Source organism: Stegostoma tigrinum, chromosome 3 (genome assembly GCF_030684315.1).
Source record: "Stegostoma tigrinum isolate sSteTig4 chromosome 3, sSteTig4.hap1, whole genome shotgun sequence".
In the NCBI taxonomy this organism is placed as follows: Eukaryota; Metazoa; Chordata; class Chondrichthyes; order Orectolobiformes; family Stegostomatidae; genus Stegostoma; species Stegostoma tigrinum.
Window position 1 is genome coordinate 84,284,003 of NC_081356.1, and position 24,498 is coordinate 84,308,500.

Sequence of the window (24,498 nt, forward strand, 5' to 3'; positions counted from 1 at the left end):
CTAAATAATTTCACTGCTGCAACATTTTAACAAGACTTATTTGCAATTTCATTGTATGCCTTATTTTGATAATATGTAATTTCTTGTCCAGAATTGTACTTCAATGAGATATAACTGATTCTAATATACAAACAGGAATGCAGTAAGAACGCCAGAGAGATTAAGCGTTGAATGACAAAGCAAATAATTTAGAATGAAATTTACCATTTCAGGTGTTACTCCAGGCATTCTAACATCAAGCTTAAAGTTCAGAGAATTTGGTGATATCTCTGGCTTCCTGTTTTGGGGACAACTGGATGGCAATGTCCATGGGTTTTGTTGATACCTGAGAAGAAAAAAAAAAGTTCCTGTACTTCCTCAGAAAAGAAATACAAATTCACATGTAATTATTAAAAGAACAGTTCCTAAATACATGTACTTTTCCCATATGACACACAGCTTTTGTGAAAAATAGAACTTTAAAGGCAATATATCATCACTCTTACGATGAGTCAATTTTGTACAGTAAATTTCTAAATGCTTATTGAACTATGGACACTACTAAACACTATTGTGTGCATGTAGTATTAAAAAGTGAGCTCGCGCAAAATTACTCACTTGCATTAGCAAGATGATTTCATATTGACACCTACCTCTTTAAGAGAGAGAGTGTGCTTTCATGGCACATACAATTGTTCTGAAGGATTAGAAAGACCAACAGCAATTTATTAATGAAACCAGCCATAGTCACTCTGCTATTTCTGTTCAGATCTTGGATGAAAAGCTGTGCGATCCTATTAACTATAAATGTAAGAATCCTTGAGCAGCATGAATTCAGAGCTGGGTTATCAGCAACACTGCAGACAGAGCAATTGTCAATCCATCAACCAGAGGTGCCGCACTCCGGATTAGCCAAGCGTATGAAGCTTTTTTGCTGTCTTTGTTGGCGAACACTAAATTCTCAAACACTCTTCTCATTTGGACATCTCATTCAACGTCAATAACAGAATAAATCTGAGCTTCCCTTGAGACTCAAGTCCTGGTTAAACATGCATAGCCCCAGGCTATTATTCTTCTCACAATTTGTGATTGACAGTGCACACAGCAGCTTCAGTCTTCATTCAGGTTGAAACTGTTCAAAGAAAAATAGCATATGATTAATATAGTACAACATTAAATTACAGCAAATCCTTCTGGAGGTCTCTTTAATTTTATTTTCAAAAACTACAGCTCAGGCTTAGCTTTGCTAAACTTGAACTAATCTTTGGATTCTATTCTGACCAATGTCACTTTATTAAGCTTTTTCAAAGCCCACCCAATGCAATGCCAACAATATCAACCAGTGATCCCCACCATAGCACATTAAGCTAAAAATTAATCTAAAAAGATATACTTGCAAAATAAAAATGTTTGCTTACATCAATTTAGGTTAGTATTTACGATACAAGTTCGATTGTTTTATTCTTTATTGATCAATGATTCCCATTCAGTTTGTAACCCCCTCATGTCCCTAACGCTTAAAGCATTCCATTTATAAAAATGAAAACAGATTGTATTTCCATTTTAGAACATCTTCACTTACAGACAATTACACCTAAAGCTTTCTGTTTTTATTTAGATATTAACCCATTGTATTGCATGTTATTGTATTAGTAATAATTAGCAATGTATTCAAGAGACAAAATGAAAGGGACTGGAACAATCCATATGAGCCAAGGAAAAGCAAGAAAGATTTTCAGAAGTAAATCTGAAATCTTGGATAACTTGATAATTGTTATGATCTGACCAAGTGAAATTGTTTTGTCACATTTTAACAAAGGGGGCACAATTGAGACTATTCCAGCGGTATCAGAGCACAAAATTCAGCAGAAGACAGTTCCAAATAATCAACACTGAGAAATTTCTTGATAAGCAATGAAGTTCTAACCCACTGTAAAAAACAGAAATTCAAAGTAGTATACTGCCTAGCAGTATTTTGCATGCCCAAACCAACATCTTCTCACCAATGTGTCCTCTTAATTTCTTTCAAAAGTTCCTGACCTCATTCATGATTTAAATCACAAGATTTCACTTTTGGCAAAATGTCCACCCACCTTAAATGGTAATTCTCATGTTTTCTCCACAGGCCTACTTCATCTGTTTAGTATTTCCATAATTTTCCATTATTTTGTAACACAAATGCACCAAGTTATCTACAGACAGTAAGTTCTGGAAACGCACACTGAGTTGGTGTAATATGAAATTGCTTCATTGTTTTCCCAGTAGGTGTTGATCAACTTGCCAGACAATTCACCTTTTGATTTCAGTCTTCATGAATTGTTCTTTTGTTATATTCACTCAAAATATGGTCCATTTTTCACATGCAAAAACAAAGGACTTAACCGTCAGAATCATTTTAGAATCAGTTCATTATCGTATGTTGGATCCCAGCTACAGCCAATGCTTACTAAAATTTGGTAAACACAAAACTAAGCATTCAATCAATCAACAGTTACCACATTGGCATCTACTCAACAATGAGGAAAATTTCCCCATGACATGTTCTGTACACAAAAAGCAGCACAAATCCAACTCAACCAATTCCTGCCCCATCAGCCCACTCTTGATTATCAGTAAAGTGATGGAAGGTGTCATCAAGAGTCCTATCAAGCAGCAACTCATCAGCAGTAACCTGCTCAATGATGTCCAGTTTGGATTCTGCCAGGGCTACTCAGGTCCTGATCTGATTACAGCCTTGGTTCAAACATGGAGAAAAGCACTGAATTCTAGGGGTTTAGGGAAAATGACAAGCCTTGATATCAAGGTCACATTTGACTAAGTGTGGAATCAAGGTGGCCAAACAAAATGAATCAATGGCAATTGAGCAAACTCTCCGCTAGTTGGAGTCATACCTGGCACATAAGAAAATGATCGTAATTGTTGGAGGTCAATCATCTCAGCTCTATCTCATCTCTGCAGGCGTTCCTCAGAGTAGTGTCTTAGGCCCAACCATCTTCAGCTGCTTCATCAACAACCTTCCCTCCATCATGAGGTGAGAAATGGGGATGTTCAATGACGGTGCAATGTTCAGCACCATTCACACCTGCTCAGATACTGAAGCAGTCCATGTTCAAATGCAACAAGATTTGGACAATAACCAGATTTGGGCTAACAAGTGGGAAGTAACATATGCACTATGCAAATGCTGGGCAATGACTTTCTTCAATAAGAGCTAATCTAACCACCACTCCTTGACGCTCAAATGTGTTATCATCACTGAATCCCCTACAGGGTAGAAAGGATATTCTGTTTCTGTTAGTTGGTATGTCGGTAACTAAGGGTCACAATGTCAAGACTGTCAGCAAGATAGCTGGAGTGACAGGAGAAGAGACTTCTTCACTCAGAGTGGTTAGAATTTGAAAAAGTTGACTGGGCAAAAGGGCTATGGAGATAGGGTTGGAGAAGTTGATGAGCTGGGTAGCTCCTTCAGGAGCCATATAGACACAATGGGTCAAATGGCCTCCTTCTGTGCTGTAAAAGTTTCTGATTCTACTTTTGTGTTCTGAAGAAGTCACATCAGACTTGAAACATTAACTTTATTTCTCTTTCTACACGTTGCCAGCTCTGCTGAGCTTCTCCAGTATTTTCTGTTTGTTCTAGATTTCCATCATTTGGAGTACTTTGTTGTTACAATGTATAAAATCAACATTTGCTGTCAAAGTAACAACAGTCAATGTTGAGAATTCAATTACGTCAAGCCCTCTGGGGGAACTGCAAAAGATTTTGCATTTAAATGAAAACGCATAGGAATACTGCATGCAATTCCAGTCTCCCTGCCATAGGGAGGATATTATGAAACTTGAAAGTGTTCAGAAAAGATTTGCAAGGATGTTGCCAAAGTTAGAGGATTTGAGCGAGAGGGAGAGACTCAAATAGATTGGAGCTCAGGGGCAACCTTTTCATGCAAAGGATGATGCAGGTATGGAATGAGCTGTCAGAGGAAGTGCTGGAGGATGGTACAATTATCATACTTAAAAGGCATCTGGATGGGCATACGAATAGGAAAGCTTTAAAGGGATATGGGCCAAATGCTGGCAAATGGGGCTAGATTAATTTAGGATATCTGGTTGACATGGATGAATTGGACCGAAGGGTCTGTTCCTGTGCAGTACAACCCCTTGACACTATGACAATATATATAAAACGAAAAGCTGTAAAAGGCTAAATAAAAAAAAGTAACTAAGTTTTTCTAATTGTTTAAAAATTTCAGAAACTACGATTCAAAATATTCACTGCTTAATTCTCCACAGATGCTTCCAGATCAGTTTCTCCAACATTCTCTGTGTTTGTTTCAGGTTTCTAGCATCCGCGCTATTTGTACATAGAACAGTACAGTACAGTACAGTACAGGCCCTTCGGCCCACAATGTTGTGTCAACCTATTATCCTACAATAAGATCAAACTACCCTGCACACCCTACACTTCACTATCATCCATGTGTCTATCTAAGAGTTGGTTAAACATCCCTAATATATCTGACTCCACCACCACTGCTGGCAGCGCAATCCACACACCCACCATTCTCTGTGGAGAGAACCTGTCTCTGACAACTCCCCCATACGTTCATCCAATCACCTTAAAATTATGCACAATCCCTCTCCACCCCCATTATAGTCATTCTTGCCCTGGGAAAAAGTCTCTGGCCGTCCACTCTACCTATGCCTCTCATCATCTTGTACAACTCTATCAAATCACCTCTCATCCTTCTTCACTCCAATGAGAAAAGCCCTAGCTCCCTCAAACTTTCCTCATGAGACCTGCCCTCCAGTCCAGGCAGCATCCTGATAAATCTCTTCTGCACCCTTTCTAAAGTTTCCATATCCTTCCTACAATGAGGTGACCAGAACTGAACACAATATTCCTGCAAACTATGGGTGGCATCATTATGGCACTGCAGGAGGCCCAGGCTGGACATGTCGTCTAAGGAATGGGAGGGGGAGTTGGAATGATTCGCAACTGGGAAGTGCAGTTGTTTACTGTGAACCGAGCGCAGGTGTCACGACTGGGAGGTCTGGGCCTCCTGCAGTGCCATAATGATGCCACCCGTAGGTTGCAGGAACAGCAACTCATATTCCGCTTGGGAACCCTGCAGCCCAATTGTATCAATGTGCATTTCACAAGCTTCAAAACCTCACCTCCCCCCACTGCATCCCAAAACCAGCCCAGCTCGACCCTGCCTCCCTAACCTGTTCCTCCTCTCAACCATACCCTCCTCCCACCTCAAGCCGCACCTCCATTTCCTACCTACTAACCTCATCCTGCCTACTTGACCTGTCCGTCCTCCCCGGACTGACCTATCCCTCCCTACCTCCCCACTTATACTCTCCTCTCCACCTATCTTCTCCTCTATCCATCTTCGGTCTGCCTCCCCCTCTCTCCCTATTTATTTCAGAATTGTCTCCCCATCCCCCTTTTCTGATGAAGGGTCTAGGCCCGAAACGTCAGCTTTTGTGCTCCTGAGATGCTGCTTGGCCTGCTGTGTTCATCGAGCTGTACACTTTGTTATCTTGGATTCTCCAGCATCTGCCGTTCCCATTATACTCTGATCACAATATTCCAAGTGTGGTCTAACCAGGGTTTTATAGAGCTGCAGCATAACCTCGTGGCTCTTAACCTCAATTCCCCTCCCAATGAAAGCCTACACCCCATATGTCTTCTTAACAACCCGATCAACTTGGGTTGCCACTTTGAGGGATCTATGGATATGGATCCCAAGATCCCTCCATTCCTCCACACTGCCAAGAGTCCTGCCATGAACGCTGTATTCTGCATTCAAATTCAACCTTCTAAAATGAATCACTTAACACATTTGAAGTAAAAAGTTAACTTAGTTCAATGATCTCATTTGACTATCAACTTTCTAAAGGTAAAAAAAATCACATCACGGGTCAATAAATAATGTCTTTAAATCCCTTCATCCTAAGAACTGATAATGCATACTTGCATCAAATGCTTACCACCTTGTAGCACATATCTTTGGAAGGAAACCCAGGAGACGTTCATCAGAACATATGCCACCTTTGAAAGATGCAAATGAACTCTCTTAGGGGTAACAGGGGTCTCCAAGAAAGAAGATGACTCACGAAAATGCAGGTTAATGAACATCCAACTAATTACAAACTTGGCACTAGAACAAATGTTATTGTATCAGCCAAAATAAACACTTGGTTGAAGCAAGTGGAAGTACAACTGTTTGACAGAGGTCTTTGTGAAGCAGTCAGTACACCACTCAAATCAGTAAAATGTAGAGGGTGCACTTACAATACAGACAGGTGTACACCATAACAACCATCTGAAGAGAAATACAAGCTTTGCTCCTACATTTGAATTAGTGTATTCAAAAACCTCAAAAAGATCAGAAGTCAGAAGATAATCAACATAACCCTACTCAGTAGGAGGAACAGTTCATAAATCTAACAGAAGAGAAAATTATGTTGATGTACAACAATTCTTTACAATTGAGAGATCAGAAGATTTTTTAGATTTCACAACTTTGGAGGAAATATTCAAATGTCTTCCAACTTCAGATAAATCTTCAAAGCCTAATCGTAGTCGATGTTGGAGCAGACCAAATGGCCTACTCCTGTTCCTATTTTCTATACCTTGCCTGACATTTCTGACACCATAGCCAACAGAACCTAGTAGTAGACTCTTCATACAGTAAGTTTAGATGTTTAGAAAAAACAGTACTATAAAAAAATGCATTACTCTCTATGCTTACATTTGATAACATGACAAGGTTGTTCAAATGAATTACTTGCTGAGCTAGAATTGAACACTTTGATAAGATGTAAGATTGGTGACAGTTACAGCCTCCAACAACTGGCTTTCTGCACTAAAAGATTAAGAAATAAAAGTAGATGTAACTTAAAATACTTAGCTATTACTCAGAACACCACAGATCCTATTGCAATAAGTAATATATGACTTATAAACAAGAATCTGAGTCAAGGAACAATAGACTCTTACAGTAAAATACACAAATTACAACAAATAATGACAGATTAATAATTCTTTTTCAGAAAATACAAATTGGGACTAAAGTTTATTTCTATAGGGACAGAATCCAATAGCACATGTCTTATGCTGAATTTGTATTGAACCTTGGTTAGACCACATATGAAGCACTATGTACATTTCTGGTCACTATATTGTATAAAGGATGTAGAGGCAGTTGAAAGGCTGTAAAAAGAGACTTACACAGGTAAGTTCAAAACTTTGAGGTTATCTTTATTAGGAAAGGATATACAGACTGATATGCACCTGAGCAAAAAGCCACATATTAATGAAATTAGGAGATGCACACAGCGTATTCTGCTCATGGCCAAAACAAAGTTAAGTAAAACTGAATCCAGATTGACACTATGGTGCAAAGCCTAAAGTCTTACAAAAGTGAAGAGGGAGGTCTTTTTTTGGGGGGGGTTGCGGTTGGTGAGTGGGAGGAGCAAGGGAAAGGAGACAGAAGTGAGGGATGGGTGTCGGTAGGGAAGGGGGTAAGGAGGGAAGTGATTAGTAGTATTGGGAAGCTGGGATCCCTTTCAAAACTGAATTATTTCAGTAATTAGTATTTCCAGTGTAGCAGTACACAGATAGTAATTAGCCATCTGCAAACAAACAAATCTCTAGCTTTTGAAATGAAAAATCACAAAAATAACCTGATTTGCTGAGGTTCCATTCAATTGACAAAAAGATTTATCTGACACCATTTATGCCCTACTATCAGTGCAGTGTTTGGAAAAAATAAAAGTTTTGTTCTTAGAAGTAATAAACTAACCTTCAGAAAGGTGGGCAAGAAGACAACGGGCTTCTTAACATCATGAGTGGTTGTCTGTGACCATTGGCTAGAAGGAATCAAATGGGCAATTGACTCCACATAAACACCAGGCACTAGAAATCAGAATCTCACCAAGTACTCAGGGTCAGAGGGCAGTTCTCGTTAGGTGATGCTTGCAAATAGCAGTCCTCTCCAGACTGAAGATGAACTAGACGAAGAGGAGGAAGATCAAGGGAAGTGACACTCTGATCAGAGGTTACTATACTTGCTGCCTTTACAATTTTAATGAGAGTGATATGTTCTGTGCCAACAGCTTGCTGGGCGCTGGTATCAGTGAACCTTCTCTAATTGTGATGGTTGTGTACTTTCCTTTGTCTAATTAACTAAATCTAAATTGCTGCTACTTAAACTGAAAACACTATTAGAAAACTCTGTGTGAATGGTCAGTTGCAGGCACGAATCCCCAAAATCTAACAGGGGGCTGAGAAAGAAGGGAAGGTGATGGTGGTGGTTGCGGGGGGTGGGGGGGAAGGAGGAGGAGCAAGAGGAGGAGGAACAAGAGGAGATGGAGGAGAAAGGAAAGGCGGCAGCGGAGGAGAAGGGGAAGACAGCGGGGAGGGTACAGAAGTGGGTGAGGAGGGGAAGATAAGGGGATAAGATGTGAGCTACTGCATTTTGGCAATATAAACAAGGATAGGGCTTATACTTAAATGGTAGGGCCCTGGGTAGAGTTGTAGAACAGAGACACCTAAGGGTTCAGGTGTACAATTCTTTGAAATTTACGTCACAGATAGACAGGGTGGATAAGGTGCATTAGCACGTTTGCCTTCATTGCTCAGACCTGTGTGTGTAGCAGTCGAGGTGTCACGTTGAAGTTATACAGGACATTGGTGATGCCTCTTCTGGAGTGCTGTGTGCAGTTCTAGTCACCCTGTTAGAGGAAAAATATTAAGAAACTGGAGAGGGTTGAATAAAGATTTACCAGGATGTTTCCAGGAATGGAGAGTTTGACTTATAAAAATAGACTAGAAAGACTGGGACTTTTACACTGGAGCATAGGAGGTTCAGGGGTGGCATTATAGAGGCTTTGAAATCATGATGGACATAGATGAGGTGAATGACAAGAGTCTTTTCTCTAGGGTGGGGAGTTCAAAACTAGGGTGCATATTTTTAAGGTGAGGGGAGAAAGATTTAAAAAGAACATGAGGGGCAACCTTTTACACAGAGGGTGGCTTGTGTGCGGAATGAACTGCCAGAGAAAGTGGTGGATGCAGGTTACAACATGAAAAAGACTATTGGTTAAGTTCATGAATAGACAAGATTTGAAGTGATATGGGCCAAGCACAGGAAGGTGGGACTAGTTTCACTTGGGAGCGTGGTCAGCATGGACTGATCATACCAAAGGGTCTGTTACCATGCTGTACATGGCTATGACTCTCCAATAACAGCCAATCTAACCTTGACATTCAATGGAGTTACCACCGCTGAATCCCTCACTATCAAAATCCTGGGGGTTACCACTGACCAGAAACTCAACTGGACTTACCACATAAACACACAGTGTCTACAAGAGCAGCTTCAAACCTTCAGCTTCCATATTACTTTGCATTATTTCCTTTGGCAAGTTTCTTTAATTAATAAGGATTTAATCATTGTAATATTACAGTGTTCGTTTTTTATACCTTCACTGATGGACTTCCAAAGATTTTTTTCAGTAACTCAAGAATCTATGAATAAATTCTCTCAAAATACACTTCTCTATCCTGGGCTAACCTAAATGACAATCATTAAGGAGGTTATATTTGGGAACTCATAAGAAATACTGTAATTGGGAAAAGTCAACATGATTTTGTGAAACAGAAATCATGTTTCACCAACTTACTGGAGTTTTTTGAAGGCATAACATGCACTGTGGATAAAAGGCAATCTGTAGACAGCATGTATGTGAACATTCAAGCCATGAGCTTATTATCAACAAACTTGCAGAGAATGAGTTCATCCAAATTCTCATACAGAATTTTATTTTTACTTCAACAGGGCTGTTAAGAGCTCCTGCATAGGTACTGATTGTGCCATGACATGATTGGTTCAGATGTAAGCACTGCTTCATGAGACACTCACTGATCCTGACAGGAACAGTAACAACTTTCATAGTGATTATCTGATCACAAATGCTGAACTATGTATGTTGTCGTCAGTCTCCATTAATTCCTTCAAGAACACAGTGAAGATACCTCCATCTTCCTTGACTGAGCCCTCATCAGCAAGCCTCAACTCACTCAGTGTTTGTTTCAGCCAATGGTCAGGTGCATATGCTGAACGGCCAACAGTAGCCGCTGGACCATGTTGGTACATTTTTACTCATCGTGCATTTTAATCAGCCAGTACTCATTCCAAACAATGGATTAAAAGGTTTTTTTAAAACATGCTTTGCAGATTATTAAAATGACTCAGAAGTAAACAATTTATACCAGACTATAGAATGATGGAATAAAAGTAAAAGGCAAGTTCGAAATGAGTAATTCTCGATATGTCTATACTTATTATATGCAATACTAAAAATAGGGCTTTGAATACTACATGTGTAGATTGTCAAAATGATTAACCTGCACTACAGTTCTTACATAAAATTACACATATCCTTTTTGTCAAGCATTTAAGAGCTCATAATTTGGCAAACAATATTTGTAATTTTCAATCAAGTACCAACATGAGTTAAAGGTTAATTTTTGCAATCTATTTTATGCTTTTTACACGAAATGACATGAACACCGCAGGGAGATTGCTAAGACTACTTACAATACCTGTACGAAGAATTAGTTCATTATTGAAGAACACCACAATAAATAAGAAATCACAATTGTGTTACAGAATCCATTTTGAACCTTGTCAGCTTAGTTGAGTATTTTTCTTAGTACATTGCTACATTGCTTCTTTAAAGCTCTTTTCATACCAAAATCCTGTTGAACTATAGCACTGAAAATAGATTCCCAGGGATAAATCTCTGTTACATTTGATCCTAGCTTCCCCATGCATAACTTATCCACGATTCCCCAAATTGATAAAGTATCAGTAATTATGGCTTGGAAAGGATTTAATATTACTGAAAGAAAGAAGAATTTTAAGTACCTGAACAAATATTAAACAGATGGTTCAGAGCTGATTTAACCTCCATGTGTCTCCCCTACCCTGCTCCAAAAAATCAAAAAACACAACATGAATTTCCAACCAGAGATAGTTGGAACTGCCAATGCTGGAGAATCTTAGATAATACAATGTGAAGGTGCATGAACACAGCAGGCCAAGGAGCATCAGAGGAGCAGGAAAGTTTGACGTTTCGAGTGGAGGGTCCTTCTTCAGAAAATTTCTGAGGAAGGGTCTCGACCCAAAACGTCAAACTTTCCTGCTCCTCTGATGTTGCTTGGCCTGCTACGTTCATCCAGCTTCACACCATGTTATCTCATGAATTTCCGACCATTAGTTTCAATAGTCAGGAAATCTAATGTTACACACATTTTATGACAAATGATGCCTCACACACAGTGTAAGGTAGGAAATTACCCCTATACATTAAACGAATGAATGATATGCATGCCTATTATGCACATTTTTCACCACGATCAGCAAAGGTGAAATTAGGGCACCTAAAACAGGCTTATAACTTTCACAAACCAAACAAATTCAAGTGGCCTCAGAAATCTAAGTGTGTGTCCCTTAGCTGGGGAGCCTAGAATACAGAAGATAGTTCTCACAATTTAGGATTGATCCTCAAGGTGGGAAGCTTTCTTCAGTTGATGCTGTCTATTATGAAATTCTGTATCTCCAGGATTGTAGATGTTCTATTAGTGGGCATAGGCAAGATTAGAATAGATGGTTTTTCTCTTAGGGGATTCAATTAATATAGGGAGCATAATGAAAAAGTGGGGTTGAGGCATAAGATCACTGATGACTGTGTTGAATTGCACAACAGTTCAAAGGACTGTATGGCTTACTCATATGATATGTTCTCATGTTCAATTGTTGTTTGTGCGAGTCACCACACTCTTATCATCCTGCTCAATGTTCTTAGTATTGTCAGTCAAAGTTTCCACTCTTTCCTTTTGCCCTTCATGATCCCTTATGAAAGTCTACTGGGCAAGAAATTGTTGACCTCAACTGTGATGCAATCTATAGTCAGTTAGTTTGTCAGCACTCATTACTTTTCTGGAAAAATGGCTCTTTTAAATGAAAAATCAGGGTACTACCAACATTCACACAATCCTATTGTGATGAATAAATTGGTTTTATTGCATGAATAATAACTGCCTCTGAAAAGTATTTCAAAATTCCATTGCTTGCATAATATTCAAGGAAACAGGAGCAATCAGCACAGACTAACACGTAAAATACATATTATGAAATGGAACACATTGTTAAATCTGTGTAAAAGTGCAAAGGTTAAAAAAAACCACGTAAAGTCCCAGAGTGCAGAAACCATTTGCTTTTGCCAATTCAATATAATTTATTACATTATCTTAAAATAAAATTTTGCCCCATATTATAACATTTGTTCCACCATGAAAGGTTCATCTAACTTTGTCATTCTGTGGTGCATTAATTCAAAGCCAATGTCACATTATGTGGTCTGTAGTCTGTGCTTCTCAATCTTCAGATTGCAAATTCAGAAGATCACTCAACCATAAGACAAGTGGGATGTTTCTACAGGAATAGTGCCAGATGACTGGAGGATAGCAAATGTGGTTCCCCTGTTCAAGAAGGGGAGTAGAGACAACCCTGGTAATTATAGACCAGTGAGCCTTACCTCAGTTGTTGGTAAAGTGTTGGAAAAGGTTATAAGGGATAGGATTTATAATCATCTAGAAAAGAATAATTTGATGTGGGATAGTCAGCACGGTTTTGTGAAGGTAAGGTCGTGCCTCACAAACCTTATTGAGTTCATTCAGAAGGTGACCAAACAGGTAGATGAGAGTAAACCGGTTGATGTGGTGTATATGGATTTCAGCAAGGCGTTCTTAAGGTTCCCCACAATAGGCTGTTGTACAAAATGCGGAGGAATGGAATTGTGGGAGATATAGCAGTTTGGATCGGAAATTGGGTTGGTGAAAGAAGACAGAGGGTGGTAGTTGATGGGAAATGTTCATCCTGGAGACCAGTTACTAGTGGTGTACCGCAAGGGTCGGTGTTGGATCCACTGCTGTTTGTCATTTTTATAAATGACCTGGATGAGGGCGTAGAAGGATGGGTTAGTAAATTTGCAGACGACACTAAGGTCGGTGGTGTTGTGGATAGTGACGAAGGATGCTGTAGGTTGCAGAGAGACATAGATAAGCTGCAGAGCTGGGCTGAGAGGTGGCAAATGGAGTTTAATGCAGGCAAGTGTGAGGTGATTCACTTTGGTAGGAGTAACCGGAAGGCAAAATACAGGGCTAATGGTAAGATTCTTAGCAGTGTAGATGAGCAGAGAGATCTCGGTGTCCATGTACACAGATCCTTGAAAGTTGCCACCCAAGTTGACAGGGCTGTTAAGAAAGCATACAGTATTTTAGCTTTTATTAATAGAGGGATCGAGTTCCGGAACCAAGAGGTTATGGTGAAGCTGTACAAAACTCTGGTGCGGCCGCACTTGGAGTATTGTGTACAGTTCTGGTTAACACATTATAAGAAGGATGTGGAAGCTTTGGAAAGGGTGCAGAGGAGATTTACTAGGATGTTGCCTGGTATGGAGGGAAGGTCTTACGAAGAAAGGCTGAGGGACTTGAGGCTGTTTTCATTAGCGAGAAGAAGGTTGAGAGGTGACTTAATTAAGACATATAAAATAATCAGAGGGTTAGATAGGGTGGATAGGGAGAGCCTTTTTCCTAGGATGGTGACGGTGAGCACGAGGGGGCATAGCTTTAAATTGAGGGGTGAAAGATATAGGACAGATGTCAGAGGTAGTTTCTTTACTCAGAGAGTAGTAAGGGAATGGAACGCTTTGCCTGCAACGGTAGTAGATTCGCCAACTTTAGGTACATTTAAGTCGTCATTGGACAAGCATATGGACGTACATGGAATAGTGTAGGTTAGAAGGGCTTGAGATCGGTATGACAGGTTGGCACAACATCGAGGACCGAAGGGCCTGTACTGTGCTGTAATGTTCTATGTTCTAGGTGGAAGGTGGAAGGGAAGATCAACTTTTTAAATCTTAGTCTTAGCAGCCAGTTGAATACCAGTTTCCACACCAAGCAACCAGCTCTTGTTCATGTTGGAAGGTAACTTAAAACAGTAGGAGAAAAGCCAAAGTGAGCTACTGCGACATCTAATTCAATTGTAAAATACACAGGCTTTTCACTTTTAAATAAAAAATGTGGTTAAGCCTACATTCTGTATTTAATATGAACAAATGCATTTACGTACAACCTTATTACATTGAGAAGCATTTCATGCAATGAAGTACTTTTGCTATGATGATTGATGCTCAAGCTCAACTGCATCATCACAATCTTTAGATATTCTCCTGAACTGCACTAAACTAGCTTCAAAAGACCACCAAGAGGACCAAACAGAATGATGTGTCCCGATTTACTCACAACAGAATATCTGCACAGTTAAAAGCATTAATGAGACTGGGTATATAAAAAAAACCAAGTCCATCTACATCCACAATGGATTACAGCATTTTTCAGGCTCATCAGTCATTCAATACAGATTACAGCTGGGATCTTACCATTCAGTTTTCAGCTGGGTTGCTGCAATTGGTAAGTTTTCACAACAATAGAACTCTCATCATTAGATGGAGGATAAATAGATTACATCAACATTTCATGAGAACATTCTGCCAAGCTTCACACATGCTCAAGTTGATCATTTCGGAAGAAATCCTGCAGCTTGAACCAGTTTTTAGCATATTCACCTTAATTTACGTTCTTTAATAATGTGAATAAAAAGTAAAGATTACACTTGGAAAATTAGAGATCCACAATAAAAGATGTCATGGATATTCAGGTTTATATGTTGGTGTCAATATATATTTTCTATATATGTTCACAGGAGTTGGACATTGGTAGCTAAGCCAGCCTTTATTGCCCAATTGCCTTGGACAAGCTAGCAGTGAGCTGCCTCCTTGAACCACTGCAATTCTTAGGGTAGGAACAACAACAATGCTATTAGAAAGGAAAACTGACATTGCAAGCGTTTTCATTAAACGTATTAACATGGTAATTGGTTAACATACGGTCAATTTGATTAAAGCATCCAGAAATGTATCACTGTATCAGAACGTGAGGCATGGCATGCTAAAAAAAAGAACAAAATGTCACACTTTAGTTTAATTCAATGCAAATACAGCTCAAATACAGCTTGACTTTCAATCATGTTACCATTACTGAAACCCCCCACTGTCAACATCTTAAGGGTTATCACTAACCAGAAACTCAAGTGGACTCACCACATAAACACAGTGGCTACAAGAACAGGTCAAAGGCTAGGAATACTGAGATGAGTAACACAGCTCCTGATTTCCCAAAGCCTGTCCACCATCTACAAGGCACAAGTCAGGAGACTGATGGAATAATACTTCCCACTTGCCTGGATTAGTGCAGCCCCAACAACACTCAAAAAGCTTGACACCATCCAAGACAAAGCAGCCCATTTGGTTGGTACTACATCCACAAGCATCCACTCCGTCCACCACTGACGGTCAGTAGCAGCAGTGTGTACAATCTACAAGATGCACTCTGCCACCTTCCAAGCCCACAGCCACTTCCAGCAAGGACAAGGACAGCAGAAAAATGGAAACACAACCACCTTCAGGTTGCTCTCCAGGCCCCTCACCATCCTGACTTGGAAATATATCGCCGTTCCTTCACTGTCACTGCGTCAAAATCCTGGAATTCCCTCCCTAATGTCATTGTGCATCAACCCACAGCAGGTGGGCAGCACTTCAAGAAGGCAGCTCACCACTATCTTCTCAAGGGCAAGGAAAGATAGGGAATAAATGCGGGCCAGCCAGCCATGCCCACATTCCACAAATGAATGAAGAAAAGAAAAATTGTTTGTTTCAAAATTAGGGTAAACAGCACCAGCTAAGACACAATTCAGCAAATGCAGTTTTGTTTTTATAACTCCTGTGCTACAAAGCAGATATGTTAGTAACAAATTTCCAATATAGCTAACATGGATTATTGTAATGCATTAATTAGCTTGTATATTTTTTATTAATTAAATTTGTTTTCAGCAAAATGAAGTGATATTTTGATAGTATATTGCTTTTTAACAGGTGTATCAGGAGTCACATGGAGGCATAGAAAAGTTTAGGTAGGTAAAACAATTCATAGATTTTCTGTTACCTTCTTATAAACATCTTTTCCAGATATAACAGCTAGTTGAAATATTGTGAAGTTCATGGGAGTTTAAGAATGCATTTAGGAATGATCTAATATATGGAAGCTGAATATTTAAGATGAGCAGAAAGGAAAACTCGAGATGTGATGGCGTCTACATTTGTAATGCTTTAACTACATTTTAAAACACAGTATTTGCCGTGTCAACAAATTATCCCACAATACTGACAATGGAGTGACTTTTAAATTAATTATAAACAAAGTATACTATTAAATTCAGTTTATTTTTAGTTTATTATTGTTTCCCACTTACATTACAAAAGAGACTATTAAAAGGATTAAATATGGGAATACGACAAATACACAAACTAAAGGTCCCTTTTCCTGCATTTGCTGAAGTGCTGAGTATCACTAACTCCTGATACACAGATTTCGTACAGCTTGTAACAAACTCGGATTCACCAAAATTTACCAATAGAAACACTTATCACTGTTAAACATACAAGGTTTATATGGAACAAATGCTGAGAGGATCCATTGTTTTGGGCAGCCCAAACCTGCAAAAACTATATTAAGAATATAGCCTAGGCCCTAACTTTTTTTTATTTTAAAAGTTAAGTGCAAGGCACTCCAGATGCAATTCAATTGGTCAAACTACTCGACTTTATGCAAAACACACTTTCATTTACACTATGATTAAAATACAGACAAAAAGAATTGGCTTAACTGTAACTATCAAAGTGCTAAATAAAATAATAGATATACTATTAATGAACAGTTCCAATATATTAACATCCTATTTCCTCCGCCAACTTGAATGGCTCCCCATACCAAGGTACTGTGAATATTTTGTTCACTATCCCTACAGTCCCACACCCATCCAAACATTTTGCAAAAGTCTAGTAACTACTGGACAGTTCCAGGGGCCAAGGCTCCTCAATTTATTCCCCAGAGCCCTCATACCTGTCTTGCCCGAGGTCACACTACACTAAGTCTAATTTTGAATGACCAGGATTGTGACCACCTTCTGGAGGAAGGTGTCCAGGTAACTTTATTCTCTGATGTGCTGTAATATCTGCAGCTCAGACTCTAGCTCCTCAACTCAGATCCAAAGATCCTTGGGCTGCAAACACTTACAAACAGATGCATTTGTCCTGGATCACACTAGTATCCAGCAACTTCCACATGTTACGGCAGTAACACATTACCTGCCCTGCATCACGATCATATTCAATTTTACTTATTAATTAATTATTTGAGATTCTCTGCTCCTACACTTCACTGTAATAGTATTTTGTTAACTAAAAATATCACAAGTATTAAATACTGAAGCAGTTTAAAGAAAAGAGAGAATAAAGCACTGGAGCGCTAAATACATACTAAAGAGCTTACTTTTACTACAAACCTAAAAATAGTCATCAATCCTACTCACCAATCAGATCCCTTCCCTGCACTTGTGTCATGCTGTTGTTTGTGGTGTAACCCCTCTGCTGTTTTTACTGCAGGTCAGCCTCTCGATCTATGTCTTCCAGTTCTCTCCCACTTTACTCACACTCTGGAGAGTTTATTTCTTGCAGCAAAACTTAGTTAAAGCATTTCTGCCCCCACTTTACACTAGATTTCCATTTTGAACAATCTTTCCAACAGTATAGTCAGGATACTAACTCAGCACTCATCCCACTTTGCTGAGGTCTCCTTCACACTGACTGCACTCCTTAATGACCCACTAAACCCATATTGCTCTGTTCCTTTGCAGTATTCTGAACTGATTGTTCCGTCTGCAACAATCTAGTCACACCTTTACCCTCTCCCAGTCATCCAGAACTTTTGCATGCAATTGCAGGAGATGCAATACAAAAGCCTTTTACCTCCTCCCTTCTCATCATTCAGGCCTCAAACATCCTTCCAAGTGAAGCAGTGATTTACTTTGATTTAATATACTGTGTGTGCTGTTCATAATACGGTTCCCTCCCTCTGGGAAAATATAATCTAGAATGCGTTTCTGATACACCTCTATTCTGTAGGCAAGAATGACCCCAAGCATTCAGTTGCCCATCATTTTATTTCTCTATCTTGCTCCCATACTGATCTTTCTGTCCTTGGCCTGCTACAGCATGCCAGCAAAGCTCAATGCAAACTTAAGGAACAGCATCTTGTTTTTCAACTGGGCTCTTGACAAGGCTGTAGAAGTGAATCACTGAGTATACTTAAGCGTGAGATAAGTTCTTGAACTAAATGAGGGTCAAGCATTATGGCGAAAAGGCAGGAAAATAGATTTAAAAACCACAATCAAATTAGCAATAATTGTGTAGCAGGCTCAAGAGCAGTACAGCCTACCACTATCTTTATTTCAAAAGCTCTTACGTTTTTAGTATGTCATCAAATAAACAAAATCATTTAAACACAGAATCCCTATAGGCATTTATGGAAGGTAAAGTCAATCACATCTGCATTTAGTGTGAAGGTAAATGACAGTCCATTATTATACTATGTACAATAAAGTCAATCAAATGACAATTCTATGCAAATTAGTTATGTTCCTGTCGGTGCCAGGATCTTCTGAAAGATGTTGTAGTTAAATTGCCTCCACTTAGGTTACTTGTTGGTAATCTACCCAAATACAGAAGTGTGGCTCTGCTAATTATAAATTGTGAATAATTGTGTCACCATATACCAGTCAGGATCTGCCTCAGGCAGCATAACAGAGCAATAACAAAAGCATTGAAACGTACTGTAAATTCACACTGAACTGCAGTAGGAAGCAGTTTTTAATTTTAAACCAGGCTTACATAGTGATCTTAAAATATAATTAAGGCTAAAGAGAATAAGGGAAAAAAAAGGGGCAAAAAGGCACCAAGCTACTACGAAAAATTCTGTCAAGTTGGTCACAATCAGGAAACAGCACTGGAAGGGGCAGTGTTGAAAAAAGACAATAGCAGAAATTTGGTCATTGACCTGATATTCCTGAATTAACACACTAGGGAAGGGGGTTTTTTAGGCCTGTTTCATCAAAACAATTGCTTTGGATTGAAGGTACAAAATATGAAGAAAATGACAAAATATTTTTCTGGCAGCACAATGGTCAGTGGTTAGCACTGCTGTCTCACAGTGCCAGGGAACCGGGCTCAATTCCACCCTCAGGCGACTGGGTGGAGGGTGGGGGGATGGGTTTGTGTGGGATGCTCTTTGGAGGGTCAGTGTGGACTCAATGAGCAAAATGGCCAGCTTCCACACTGTAGGAATTCTATAATTTTTGATTTCTTGATTCTACCCAGATTTTAAAAATAGACGAAACACAATGCAGTCCTTCAGATTCTGGAACTTTTAGCCTCTATTGTGAAAATATGTGTATAACTGATGTTGAAGAAAGGTAGCAGGTGAAAAATAAAATGGTATCAACTATTACTGATATCACGTAGAGTAAACTGAATATTAGAAGGCAATTAGTTACAGGCATCAGCGTACTGCAATAATCCGTGGTTTAAAATGTCAACATGATATGAGAGGTGTCAGAAGGAAATAAACAAACACAAATACTAGACACTGACACCAGGCCATCAGACAGGCACAATTGGAATAAAAAATGTTTATAACTACACACTGACATCGCTATTTCAAAAGAGGTTCTGAGAAAATGAAGCAAATTGTTAAAAGGGAAACTACTGTCTCCACAACACACTCACTCAGGGAAATACAAATATAAATTTACAAATATATTAATTATTTGTGGTATTACAGATAATTAGACTCTAGCTACAGATAAACAATTGTGAATCATCAACAGAATGTACAGCTGGATGAACACAGCAAACCAATCAGCATCAGAGAAGCAAGAAGGCTGAGGTTTTGGGCCTCGACTGAAGAAGGGTCTAGGCCCAAAACGTCAGCCTTCCTGCTCCTCTGATGCTGCTTGGCGTGCTGTGTTCATCCAGCTCTACACCTTGATATCTCAGATTCTTTAGCATCTGCAATTCCTGCTATCTATGAATCGTCAACATTTAACCTAGCGAGTTTTGAGATGATTTGTAGCTCAGGTTGAGGTTCTGGATGTGAGTTTGCTCGCTGAGCTGGAAGGTTAGTTTTCAGACGTTTCGTCACCATTCTAGGTAACATCATCAGTGAGCCTCCGACGAAGCGCTGGTGTTATGTCCCGCTTTCTATTTATCTGGTTAGGTTTCCTTGGGTTGGTGATGTCATTTCCTGTTCTTTTTCTCAGGGGATGATAGATTGGCTCCATATCTATGTGTTTGTTGATGGAGTTCCGGTTGGAATGTCATGTTTCTAGGAATTCTCGTGCATGTCTCTGTTTGGCTTGTTCTAGGATGGATGTGTTGTCCCAATCAAAGTTGTGTCCTTCCTTATCTGTATGTAAGGATACGAGTGATAGTGGGTCATGTCATTTTGTGGCTAGTTGATGTTCATGTATCCTGGTGGCTAGCTTTCTGCCTGTTTGTCCAATGTAGTGTTTGTCACAGTTCTTGCAAGGTATTTTGTAGATGACGTTCGTTTTATTTGTTGTCTGTATAGGGTCTTTTAAGTTCATTAGCTGCTGTTTTAGTGTGTTGGTGGGCTACCCTGATGCCAAGGGGTCTGAGTAGTCTGGCAGTCATTTCGGAAATGTCTTTGATGTAGGGGAGAGTGGTTGTGGTTTCTGAGCCCGTTTTGAAATAGAAAGCGGGACATAACACCAGCGCTTCGTCAGAGGCTCACTGATGATGTTACCAAGAATGGTGACGAAACGTCTGAAAACTAACCTTCCAGCTCAGCGAGCAAACTCACATCCAGAACATTTAACCTTCCTACCTAAATTCCAGCAGATGTATACTGATATGACTACAGGAAAAAATGAATTATCAGGACAGGCATTATAACTGATCGTGGATTTTAAGGGACTCTCTAAAAATTGAGCTTACGGCCTGGAGACAGTCACTTCAAATTGCTACGCAGTGAATCACGTGTACACTGGAAGCTCAGAACAAATGTAGAGAGATTTCTAAAAGGTCCATAATTCCACACAGATTATAATATGTGATAAATATAAATGGAAAATGTTTTTTTCTGTATTTTAAAGTCCCTCCAAAAGTAAACAGTTTTTAAGTCAAAAGTGGTTTCATCACTTGCCATCAAGTAGCTTTTAAAACATGAAACCTTGAAGTGTAATTTTCTCTGCTATTCATTTTAAATTTCATTTTAGGAGTAACAATTTGTGACAACAGTTTTTGACTCAAATTTGCAAATTTCAAATATTTACAAGGAATTAGAATATCTGTCTCTTACACACAACTTAGGTTACTATTTTATATGTATTATTACACATTCCTGCACGATATACAGGTAGCATTTTTTCAAGATATCTGTGTTTACATCATATTTTCAAAAAAGTATATTTTTGCCTCCAAAGGAACTTGTTACAGAGCAGATAAAATCCTATTCAAATTTATCAAGGAGATAGCCTAGACCCTAATATTCTTGAGTAGGTTTGTAGCTCAGGTTGTGGATGCTGTGGTTGGTTGGCTCGTCGAGCTGGTTCATTAGTTTTCAGACGTTTCATTACCCTGCTGGGTAACATCATCAGTGCAGACTCCGATGAAGTGCTGTTGCATTTTCCCACCTGGTATTTTAACTCTGGGGTCCACTGGAGTTGATTACCTCATTTCTGGTTTTTCTTTGCAGTTCTGTGAATCTAATCCTATGCGTTTATTGATGGCCTTCTTAGTGAAAACCAGGCCTCTAGGAATTCCCATGTTGGTCTCTGTCTGGCTTACCCTAAGATCCGATATTGTCCCAATTGAACTGGTGGTGTTCCTTTTCTGTACGTATGGAGACAAGTGAGTTAAGATCATGTCGTTTTGTTGCTGGTTGGTGTTCATGTATTCTTGTGGCCAGTTTTCTTCTTGTCTGTGCAATGTCATGTTTGTCGCAGTCCTTGCATGGGATCTTGTATATTACTTTGGTTCTGTCTGTACTGGGTAAGGGGGTCTTTGGTTCTCGTTGGCAGATGGGATCGGGTTGATGTAGGTTTGTATGCCACTCTGATGCCCAGTAGCCATAGGAGTCTTCTGGCCAGTTCAGATATGTTCTTGATGTATGGTAACGTGACAAGTGTGTCAGGGCGTTCTTGTTGTTGTTCATGACCAACAATTTCAAAAGTAACCATTCCAACACCCACAAACAGAGTTGTATGAAAACACTATTCAAATGAGCCACAAAACATTGCATCAACCCAAAGCTATGCCCAAATGAAGAAGAATACCTCCATCAAGTATTTAGAGACAACAGATGCTTGAACAGCTAGGTCCGACAATGCCTGTCACATGATGATGTTACCCAGCAGGGTAATGAAATGCCTGCAAACTAATGGACCAGCTTGGGGAGCGAACCAACCACAGCCTGACTACAAATCTACTCAAGAATATTATTTTCCTACAGGCGCAACACGGTCAAACTGGCCTGGAAATGGGAAACCTACACCAAATGACAGAAAGCTACCAGCGAGCAACTCTACTTCCTGCTCAGTTGCCTCAGAAACCAGGTACTACTGTGCAGTGCGAGATACAAATCTCCCATCAACAACTCACAGGCACATAGGATAGTAGAGTACAATTGCTGCAGAATGGTGAAGGTAACGATTAATGACAGCCATAACTGGCTCCTCAGATATGACAGGGAAGTTACGTGTTAAAAATCCCTAAACTTAGACACAACCAACACACAGTGGACAGTGGACTTAGAGCAAGCCATTAACGTAAATCATGGTAAACTAAAACCACAACCAAGAAAAGACATTTCCTACAAGAAAAACTAGCCAATCTAATGAATTAAAACAACAGCCAAAGATCAGACTCCTGGATATGAAATCCATCCGACAGAAAACTAACAGACACAGGGAAAGTTCTCTGAAGAAGAGTCCAGACCCGAAACGTCAGCTTTCCTGCTCTTCTGATGTTGCTTGGCCTGCTGCGTTCATCCAGCTCTACACCTTATTATCTCAGATTCTCCAGCATCGTCAATTCTTACTATCTTGGACACAGAGAAAGCTGTTCTAATACGTGGGCTCAACTCCAACCATAGAGATACTGCCAAGACAGAATTCCTACCAACACTAGAATCCACACTAAAGACCAACAACATCAATGAGGAAACACAACAAACCATAAGACAGACAGTGGTCCTGACACTGACCAGAAGGAACAAACTTAACATGCTCAATTCAACAGAAAGGCAGGCCTTGGAAGGACTGAGAAAAGACAAAAACATTATCATCTTACCAGCGGAGAAGGGGTGCATGACAGTAATTCTTAACAAATGAGACTACACCAATAAAGCACAGGCGCTACTCGCAGACACAAACATATACGAACATGTGGAAACAGACCTGACGCCGCAACTGGAAAACAAAATCATCTGCATGCTAAAGAGGGCTGGACAAATCAACAAAACAGACTACCTTAAACATGAACCGTAAAGGGACAAACATCCCACCACGATTCTATGGGCTCCCAAAGGTACACAAACTGGAAGTACTTCTCAGACCCACAGTCTCTCTTCGAGGAACACCAACACACAGGTTAGTCAAGGAATTACAGTGAAGACTAAAAGCACTTCATCAACAACTCAACCCACTCAATCCACTCAGCCCAGGAGTTCCTCAAAACTCTCAAAGGCATAAGAATAGACGAGGAGGAGGCCATGGTATCCTTTGATGTTGCCACCCTATTCACAACGTTCAACATGCCACTAGCAAGAGAAACACCAGCTACACTACTGAAGGAACGGGATCCAAATAACACCATCTCTCCAGAGAACGTGCTGAAATTACAGGACCAATGCCTCACAACCGATTTTACCTTTATGGGCCAGGCCTAGAAACAAATCAAATCGAACACCTATGGGGTCGCCCATCTCTGCACTAATAGTGGAAGCAGTAATGCAGAGCCCCTCCAAAGATCCAACCCAAACTATGGATATGTGGCTGACACTTTCGTCATTATCAAATGGACTAAACTAGAAGCAACACACCAACTTATAAACAACATTTTCACCGGCAAATTCAACGGAGAAGAAGAAGAAAAGAACAAACAGCTCCCATTCCTGGGCATGATGATTGAATGTGGGGCCATCAGGGAATTTCTGACAAAAGCATCCAGAAAGGCCACATGCAGGTCAAATTCTAAATTTCAGTGGTAACCACCCCAACACCCACAAACAGAGTTGCATAAAAACACTGCTGAAACGAGCCACAACACACTGCAGCAATGAAGAAGAATACCTCAACCAAATATTTAGAGGCAACGGATAACCAAACAGCAGGGACCAACGATGCCTGTCACACAAACAACAACAGGAAGATGCAGTATGTCCCGACCCACTTGTCACCATACATCA

At 39.8% G+C, this 24,498-nt stretch overlaps 1 protein-coding gene across 7 annotated transcripts in view; it reads right to left on the reverse strand.

The window, feature by feature from the left end:
• pam (peptidylglycine alpha-amidating monooxygenase) overlaps positions 1-24,498 on the reverse strand; it is a 212,053-nt gene that overhangs the window by 123,395 nt on the left and 64,160 nt on the right. For all 7 annotated transcript variants that reach the window (XM_048527249.2, XM_048527248.2, XM_048527247.2 and 4 more), the window contains 2 exons: positions 633-1,111; positions 205-325 (listed from right to left, as the gene is read on the reverse strand). In XM_048527249.2, coding sequence (XP_048383206.2) covers positions 205-325; positions 633-724 — 213 coding nt within the window. In that variant the 5' untranslated portion in view covers positions 725-1,111. The remainder of the gene's footprint in view (positions 1-204; positions 326-632; positions 1,112-24,498) is intronic.